General features: G+C 40.9%; 1 protein-coding gene across 1 annotated transcript in view; it reads left to right on the top strand.

The window, feature by feature from the left end:
• The first annotated feature begins 856 nt into the window (after window positions 1–856).
• The window catches only part of SMC5 (structural maintenance of chromosomes 5), a 41006-nt gene continuing 32163 nt past the window's right edge, over window positions 857–9699 (top strand). Inside the window, exons 1-6 of the mRNA XM_064405351.1 lie at window positions 857–1019; window positions 2271–2412; window positions 3482–3534; window positions 5633–5795; window positions 7011–7145; window positions 7745–7885. Coding sequence (XP_064261421.1) covers window positions 907–1019; window positions 2271–2412; window positions 3482–3534; window positions 5633–5795; window positions 7011–7145; window positions 7745–7885 — 747 coding nt within the window. The 5' untranslated portion in view covers window positions 857–906. The remainder of the gene's footprint in view (window positions 1020–2270; window positions 2413–3481; window positions 3535–5632; window positions 5796–7010; window positions 7146–7744; window positions 7886–9699) is intronic.

Raw genomic sequence — 9699 nt, 5'->3', positions numbered from 1 at the left:
TGCAGAGTGACAGACACAGAGTCCTCTTCTGCTTCTCACGTGTTGAAAAAGAGAAAACCTGACTCTCATCCCACCTCAAAGAAAAGATGAGCTGTCGTGGTGCATTCCCCGGCCACACTCCTCACAGGAATTCTCCTTGGGCCTCAGCCTTGATCCATGGCTCCTGGGCTTACCCTGGAGCTGGCCAGAAACACCCAGGAACTGTGTGCCAAACCAGCCCCTCTTGTCTGGCTGGCAGTCTTGGCGCGTTATTTACCTGAACCATTACCCTGAATCATGGAATCACATAATTGTTAGGGTTGGAAGGGAGCTCTCGAGATGGATCTATTCCAGCCTGCCCTGCCAAGGCAGGGTCACCTACAGCAAGGGACACAGGAATGTGTCCAACTGGGCTTTGAATGCCTCCAGAGAGGGAGACTCCACAACCTCCAGGGGAAGGCTGGTACAGTGCTCTGCCACCCTCAATGGAAAGAAGCTCTTCTCACGCTGAGGGAATCTCTTGAGCTTTATTTTATGGCCACTGCTCCTCGTCCTGTCGCAGGACACCACTGAAAAGAGTCCAGCAACCTCCTCTTGGCCGCCGCCTGTGAGACAGCTGTATGCATCAAGGAGATTCCCCCTCACGCCCCAAACCAAGCACGCCCAGCAGCTCACAGCGCAGGCGAGCGGCACGGGCCGCGCAGCGCGCGCCCCGATACCGGTACCGGCCCGGCCCCGCGCAGGCGCTGCCGCCGCCCCAGCAACAGGGGCCGCCCCGCCCCGCCCCGCCGCGCCAGCCAATGGGCGCCGGCGCCTCCGGCCAATGAGGAGCTTCAGGGCGGCTCAGTGCCGCCCCCCCGGGTAACCGGGCCGGGCGCGCGGCGCGGGCTCGGCCCCGGGGGAAGGCGGGTGCTGTGCGGGAGGAACATGGCGGCGGCGGCGGCGGCGGCGCGGGAAAAGGGGAAAGCTGTGAAGCGCGCCGAGTCCAAGTCCCCCTTCGTACTGGGCTCCATTGTCAGGATCTTTATGAAGAACTTTTTGTGAGTGAGCGGGGGGCATTTCTCCCCACTTGAGCGTCCGCGGCCTGCTGCTTCCGCCACGCCGTAGGGGGGCCGAAGCAGCGGAGCTGGGTCGCGCGGGTACCGAGGGCTGGAGCAGGGAGTACGGGAAGCGGTATTCATGGAAGGTGGTGTCTTGTTTGGAGTGGGGAGCTGGGAGGCGGTGCTGTGCGGATTACGAGTGCCAGGGGCTGTCAGCGCTGTGTCGCCTCCCTGGGGCGCGTTCCCGGTGCCGGCCAGCCCTGCCCGCCGGCGGTGGCTCCTGCCGGCCGTGCAGCCTCCGCGGGCTCGGTGTCCCTCGGGCAGGTGCCTGCCAAGCGCTGGAGAAGGGGAGACTGCAGAAGGTGCTCCTGGGGCGGTGGGGATACGCCTTGAGACTCATTAGGATGAAGTGTCTGTGGGCTTTGCGCGTGTTTTTTCCGGCTGTTGTGCACTGCGAATACCAATATTTTTGGACGTGTTTGGACCAGCAGAAGTTGTCGGACAATTTTCTTACGGCTCCATGCGAGCCTTGAAAATCTTCAGTAGTGTAGTGCATGAGTCACGTGTTAGATGTTAGTTGAATCCTCAGAGACAGTAGTTAAATTCTCATTAAGGGTTCACAAGTGCATGGTTTATAATAATGTGTTGCTGTTAACTGCTTTGTACTCCTCCTTTTGTGGTACTATTTCAGCTCTTGTGTTTGGCACAATGGAGGAATAGAATGATTCATCAAAGGATTCTTTATAAATTTAGGGTGTTAACTTGATACGAGTTTGCATGGGTGGGTTTGGTCTCTTCCCACAGTTACTATTGCAGTAGGCATTCTGGAAGCACGTGATGAAAGATGGCTGATGCAGTTAGGAAAAAAAATGAACACTGGAGATGAACTGATACGGTAACTCTAGAAAGTTACTGCATGATCCGTTTTCTGTCTTCTTTTTGATGCATTAAATAAAATGAGATCCCAGTAAGTTAATTTAAAAAGTTATCATCATATTGCTGGATTTTATTCTTCATAGTCACTGATTTTAAAGAAAGTTCTGGTGAGTACTCTGGCTGGTGGGAATGTATGTCATGGTGTTTCATTGAAATGTTAGTTTTCACTCTAGAGGCTTTCTTACAAAACAGTATTTCATGATTGAGTCTAGATGAGGTAATTGTATCTGTTTAATAAAATAATGAAATGTTTCTAAGCACATTTCTTTTTTATTAAGGTAATAAGAGTCTTAAAAATCTTGCTTTGCTTTCCAGAACATACACTGTCTGTGAAGTACGTCCAGGGCCCAACCTGAACGTGGTTGTAGGTGCTAATGGCACAGGCAAATCAAGCATTGTTTGTGCCATCTGCCTGGGACTGGCTGGAAAACCTGCTTTCTTAGGCCGAGCTGATAAGGTAGTTATGAGCTTTTGTAATTTTAATAGTTAATCTGAATTTCATTCAGAGCACTGTCTAGCAGAGGATAGGGGGAATGACTCTCTTCATTAATTTGCTTTACTGTTGTAAAAAGACATCTGAATTGAAGAGTACCCTGGTCCAGAGACAAAGGGGGGTTATTTTAATTAACTATTTGTTGTCGTGTATAAATTATTAAATGGAAACACCTAAATTCTAGGACAGTCTGAGTTGACTGGAGGTTTTATTTGAAGATGGCTAAGCATCCACCATGGGGTAGAAAAATGCCACTTAATGGCCTAAATATTTGGTAAGAAGTACCCACTAAAGGAGAAATAGACAAAGTCTAAAATAAATTCCAAAATACGTAGTACCTCTAGAAATAACATACTCCTAATATGTCTTGAAAATTCAGCTGAAAGCATAGAGGCACTGATCTTTGATTTAAGTGGAATTTGCTCTACTCTGTTTTCACTTTTTACTATCAAGATATGCATTGACTTTGTAGTAGGAAGTTAATATCTTTAAATTTTCAAATTTTTGCTCTTGCTTTCTTGGATGGTCTTGTTGGGTGCAATTTCTCTGAGTAGGTTTGGAGCAATGAATCTGGGTGCCTAAACGATTGCACATATTCTCTTGTAGCTGCTCAGTTATAAGCAAATGTGAATATGGGACTTGACTGCATGGCAGTATTGTGTGTTGGTATGTCTCTTCTCATGATTTTCATACTATTAGAAATGGTAGTTCTAGTACAGGTACTCGGCAGAGTCTTTTCACTTGTCTTTGTTCCCCAAATTCATGAGAACTTCTTCCTGTCTGTGAATCTGCTGATGATAATTTGTTCAGTTTTGGAGGCTGAAGTCGATCAGAAATTGTTAACTTGTGGAGGAGGTTCTAATGCTGCTGGTGGAGGATAGTAGTGCCTTTATTTTTGGTTAGTGCTTTATTTTGCTTTTAATTGTGAGTTTTCAATAAAATACGTTGTTAATTAGCTCCGTTATACAAATGTGTATTCTTGTAAGATAATACATTTTATTTTTCCATAACAACTTGTAAATTAATTTTGTAGATCGGTCTGTTTGTGAAGCAGGGGTGCATGAAAGGCATAGTGGAAATTGAACTGTAAGTAGTAAAATTGTTTCCTTGTTTTTTTCTTTTAATTGGATCATTTCCCCACACAGTCATTCACAAACTTGTGAGAAAAAATTTTGTTGTGCAGAGGTCTGTCTTTAAGCTTAATTTGTCCTTTTTTAATTCCTGCAGGCTTCAGAAGATAAAGTTATATAATTATCAGACAAGAAATAAGCAGTGATGGCTACTCTTGATCTCACTTTCTGAGGCATTTCACCTTGTCTTGATGTACAAAAAAAAGCATAAAAAAAAGTAGTTCTATATGGTGTGTTTAGCTTTTGATGACATTTAAGGTTCTGATGATTTAGTCACTATTGCCATCACTGCATGGTGGTTGGAATTCTTTTCATTAAAGAAAAAAAGACAAAAGTCTAAGTTTTAAAACAGATTGATCTGCCTTCACTTTCTTATACTGATACTGCTGGTAGGAGGGGCTTGCCTACATTCTTACTGAAAACATGACATACAGATAGTAAAGAAGTAAAAGATCTGACTAATTCCACGTAATGCAGTCTTATAGGTAAGCTGTTGCAAAACAGAGCAACTGGAAGTCTTGTGGACTTAAAATTCCATTAGTAGCTTCTGCACAGGGCAATACTACATGCATCTTTTTTTGTGGATGCTATGGCACAGGTGATTTTAATAAGCCTTAGCCTGGTCTGTTGGCCTGAATGGAGGAGAAAATAGAGATAGTCAACTGATTCATAGTCTGTGTTAATTTGTATAACAATTGGCCGCCCTGATCAGATTGTCTAAAAAGAAAATTTTATTGAGGAAAAAAAAATACCACATCAGGCCTTGGAAAAATTTTTGTCTGTCCATTTTTGTTATTGTGGGAGTGATCAAGTAAGACCTTCTTTAGAGATTGGCCAGGCAATATGTTCAGGAGATAGGATGTCTTTCAGGTAGATTGTGTGGTTGTTTTAACATAAATATATTCCAGTGTTACTTGAAATTCTGGAAAGAATCTTGCAATGTGTGAAGATTTAGCATTTCATAGCTCATTAGACCTAGCATGTCATGGTTGCAGTGTAGTTGATTCCTTTGTCTGATTGGTAGAAAATGTTTAAATACAATATATAGGATGGGAGACCAATGATGCGGAAGATTGCTTTTTTGGCTGGAACTAAAAATTGAAGTTCTGTAGGCATGTATTGCCTTTTTTGAATTTGGCACTTGAAATGTAGTAAAACCCAAGTTATGGTAGTAAAATAATGTTATTTTAATGAAGGAAAGGAGCATGGCTTTGTAGGTCTTTAGAAGGAAGTCTCATAAATTAAAATGAGGTGATGCAGGAAGTAATAGTTCTGTAATCAAGAAACAGGATTGTATCCCTATGGTGTTTAGTCCAAATATGAGCAGCAGATGGGTACTCGCTTCTGCACTGAACTCCATTCTTGAATGTCCTGAGGCCACTCTACAAGTCTATATTCTCCATCCTTAATAGTGTGCTTAACAGGCACTAGACAATTTTTAAATCAAAATAGTAAATCAAAATTCCAGGAGTTGGCCTTAGTTGTTGTTGCTGCATCTTAACCAGACTAAATTTTTGAAAATAGGTATGGAGCTAGAAAATGAAATGAAAACTAATGCATCTTCTGTGGCTTTTAAAAGCAGAGAATGAAAATAAATAAGTATCTTTTTGTGTTGTATATTATTTTTTTCTTGTACTGAATATTTGTAGTTTACTGAGGTATTTCTGTATACTAATACTTAAAGATGTACTGTACCTCCTTCACACCAATTTTAAAACTTATTAAATGTCACACAGATTATGCTTTTATAGAAACTGTTCATATTTGTAACAACTTTTAAGTATTTAATACATTCAGCATGAGCATCTCATTTATGTAAGTAACTTCCAAGTTAAGATTTGCAGATATTCTTGATGTTTGCCATGTAAATTTAGTTCATCAGTGAAGTACTGGATGTTTTCTGAATCATGAAAATGAGAATCTGATGCTACTGTCCAGTTAATTTAGATTAAATATCTGTAAATTGTAACAATACTTTGACACTGGGTAACCTTTGAAAGTGTAACACTTTTCAGGTTTTCTTGAAAATGTAAGTACTTCTTGCTATTAATCAGGTTTAAGTCACCAGACAATATTATCATCACACGTGAAATATATGTGGTGAACAACGCATCAGTGTGGTTTATCAATGGAAAACCAGCAACCCTGAGAACAGTAGAAGAAAAAATTGCAGACTTAAACATCCAGGTGGACAATTTGTGCCAATTTCTTCCTCAGGTATGAATTAATTTTGAAAGAGGGTGGGTGTGGATGGAGTGCTGTGCTTTGAGTAGATTTTGTTGCTAGTTAGCTTTAGCAGCACTTTACCTAGTTCAGTGGGACAGCACAAAGAACAAGAAGGGTAAGGCAGCCATGCTGGTGTTGTGGTGAAAGAAAAGAGGAGCTGTGTGACCTTTAAAGCTCACTAATCAGACAGTTTGGTACCTTTTCACTCTGAAAGGAAAGATGCTGATGTTCCCAATCTTCATGCTCAAGTAGCAGCACTTGCTAATAGAGCTTTTCTGGTAATGTCAGCAGTTTGTTGAGCATAGGGCTGAAAGATGTGTAGGATTGAATTATGTAAGAGTAAAATCATCCTAATGGAAAATAAGTCTTAAAGAAGAGAGATTAAAAAATACTACTGGCAGTTTCTGTATTTGAATGCATGTTCAAGCAGGTCAGGATTCCTGTGTAGAGAGCTAAGTTGCTTCACACTGCACCTTGAAGTTGTGACAGGTTCCTTCCCAGTTCATGTGGATCATCAGGAATGGTAGTGACAGGAAACCTTATCAGAGCCTAGACATAGGGTTATTGTTGAATTCAAGAAGACATGCAGAAGAGCATTAAAGTTTAGAAAGCTAATACTGCAGAAATAAAAATATGCCAGGTGGTGTATGCTTCACTTTCACTTATGTACAGTATTTGTTTGCAACTTACAGCATACTCTGGTAAAATTCCATTGTTTTTTAAAAGAAATGTTCTCTTTAGTATGTAAATGTCAGTTCAGTCAATATTACAGTGTTTATAGTTCTGGTTTATTTGTTCTCTCCCAGTGTATCAACAGCAAGCCCACTTCTTGCATCAGTCTCAGTTTTGAGCTCTTCTGCCTTCAACAGAAATACTTCTGTTTTTATATATAAATAAAATAAAGCCTCGGCTGCGAGCTTTTATAATGATTTCTAGTGGCTTAGCTTTTGAGTTAGTCATAGTATTTATACTGCAAAAGATTTATACTACAAGGCTGCTTCAGCAGCCTGAGAACAAATGCTCTGGAAGGTTTGGTGGCTACCTCATGAGATGGTCATTAATTATGACAGAGCTATTTAGCTATTTATAGAACTGTAAGTCAGGTGATGTTTGTGAGAAGTATGTTTCAGTGTATAAATCCACTGTTAGTGTATTGCACTGTTCTAGCTAATCCTTTATTTTTTATAACTTTTTAAAATTTCCTAGGACAAAGTTGGAGAATTTACAAAACTGAGTAAGACTGAGTTGCTCGAAGCCACTGAAAAGTCCATTGGTTCTCCGGAAATGTACCAGTTTCATTGTGAACTGAAAAATTTCAGAGAAAAGGAAAGAGAGCTAGAGGTAAATGCATATGTTAGACAGCAGTGAATGTAGGAAAAGTGAAATAAATTTTACCCTGACATGTAATAGAATTAGAGAGTGGTATTTATTTACAAAGTCTGTGGTAAGTTGATTTTACCGAATAACGCTCATCTTCTCTCAGAACTCATTCACTCTGACACTCGCATGCTTGTAAATACGAAGACATGTGCAAATGGTCTAGACCCAAAAGATGAGGGATGTCAAGTACTCCTTTGTTCTCTGGGATTTTTGACTGGCAACAACTTTCCTAGACAAATTGTTTATGTCTTCTGTAAATCATTAGCTTATGAACAAGCATGGTTTTTTGCTTTAGTGTTGCTCACTTGCTTGGAAACAAAGAGCGAGATGAAAAGTAAAAGGATCAGTGTTCTGGGAATGATGGCTGTCCTTAGCCATACAGGCCATTCTTTTAATCCTTTGTTCTCCTGTTCCTGTCGTTTTGGATGATTCCCCTCTAGTTACTGCTGTACTAAAATGTCTCCTCTGATGTTAAATTTCTGCTTTAATGTGCAGGTGACATGTAGACTATTTTCTGGGAACTGTTTAGACACTGTAAAATCTGAAAATATATATTACAGAACTTGTGCAGAGAAAAAACCACCTCATTGGAGAAAATGAAGCAGAGGGTTGAAAGGTACAAGCAAGATGTTGAAAGATACCATGAGTGCAAGCGCCATGTAGACTTAATAGAGATGCTTGAGAGGAAAAGGCCGTGGGTGGTAAGTTTAATTTCCAGTATTTCTCTCACTTAACCTGTTTTCTCTAAGACTGTGAAATTAGAAATAACTGTAACTTTTTGGCCACTGAATCTATAGAAACAACAGTGTGCTTTGACATCTTGCTGGAGTTCTGATTGACAGTACAGAATCAATAGTGTATATTAGATTCAGGGAAAAGAGAACCTGGAGAGAGCACTTAAGAGCAGTGGCTATAGGGAAGTGCTAATAGATTTTAACACGAGATCTTTCATGTACTTAATTTACATTTGAAATCAAAGGGCATTGATGTAATTGTTTTACTAGGAAGAGGATATCTGAATTACGGGCTGTAATAAAATTTCACATTCTGTGGCTGTTTTGTGGTTTGTTAAACAGTGACAGAATTTTTGGTATTCTCTTGCATTGCAAAACACCGAGCACTTTCTCAGAGAAGAACTACAAGAGCATGGGGGTTTTTTGTTGTTTTGACCTAGCACTGTTTAGTTGTCTAGGTTTGGAAAGACAGGTGTCTGCTAAGGAAGGCAGGAACCTCCCCTGAAATGGAAAATGTGACACCACCTCCCCCCCCTCCAAATTGCTATACATTTTAAATTAAGGGACTCTCGGGGAAAAAAAAAAAAATGGGAGCAGGAAATAACAGTTCTTTAATAGGAATGAAAATAAAAAGATAAACAGTGCAGTAAATCGAAACAACACTGACAGAGTCGGAACACAACCTGACACCCTGTTGGGCAGGGTACTGGTAGCAGTCCGGTTGGAATTGTGGCTGCAGCCCTCCTGGAGTGTCAGGTGTGGTTGTGTTGGAGCAGGGATCCTGTAGAAGGGTGTAGTCTTCCTCTGAAGATCCAGTGGAAGAGGCAGCTGTTCCTCTGGGAAATCCAGTGGAGAAGCCCAGCTGGTGTTCCAGGACTCAAGATTATGTCCAGGTAGGAATGCTTGGCTCCTCCCTCTGGGTGGGCATCTCCCAATGGGATGCTGTAGTTCTTATCAGTCATGCAGTGACATTCCATAGCCTGTTATCAGCAGATGTCTCCCTGGAGGGAGGAGTGGTTGTGGAAGAGATAAGGAAAACTGCCCACTTAACAGAAGACAGATGCCATACAGATGGCAAATAGAATACAATTTGCTTGTCAATCCAGGACATTAGTCCTAAGATTGGTGTTTTTGTGTTTTAAGATGGGGTTTACTGAAGTTCAGAAGAGTATGGGAGTTTATTCTTCCTTTTGTGGATATTTAATTTGCTCCATCCTCCCCAGAATGCAGATTTCAACTTGAAGACTAAATGCAGCTACCGTTGAATTTACCTTTGTAACAAAGCAGAGTAGCTACGCCTGATCTTTCAAGTCAGCTGGAAAGCAGATGTATAAACACTGCATGATGTTGTGAAATAGAGAGACAGCCTGGAAATATGATAACTTAAATATGACATTAGACTGGTTATTAATCATAGAAGAAAAGAGGAAGTCTGGTGATGAGCTTGTTCATGTTCTGATCACTGTTGAAATGCATTTTAATTCTGAAGACTCTACTGCGTTTCACCTGAGGAACATTTTTTGTCAAGCAATTTTTTTTTTCTAGACAGTGACAACTGCTTCTATATGTGGAGAATTATACACCATTTTCACATACATCTATGTCTAATAACTTTTTGAACATATACTTTTTAAGTTCCATAGAATTCCATAGGTCCTGGAGTCATGTCCTGTAGTTTCAAAATGTGTTCTTTTCCTCCTCTCACATTTACATTTAAGAAAAACATTGTTTTAAGATGCAAATATCTCTTGAGAAAGCTGAAATGCATTGGAAGTTCTGCA

This window comes from Passer domesticus, chromosome Z (genome assembly GCF_036417665.1).
Source record: "Passer domesticus isolate bPasDom1 chromosome Z, bPasDom1.hap1, whole genome shotgun sequence".
NCBI lineage: Eukaryota > Metazoa > Chordata > Aves > Passeriformes > Passeridae > Passer > Passer domesticus.
Note: the sequence above shows the minus strand (reverse complement) of the source record. Positions and strands in the feature narration are given on the sequence as shown.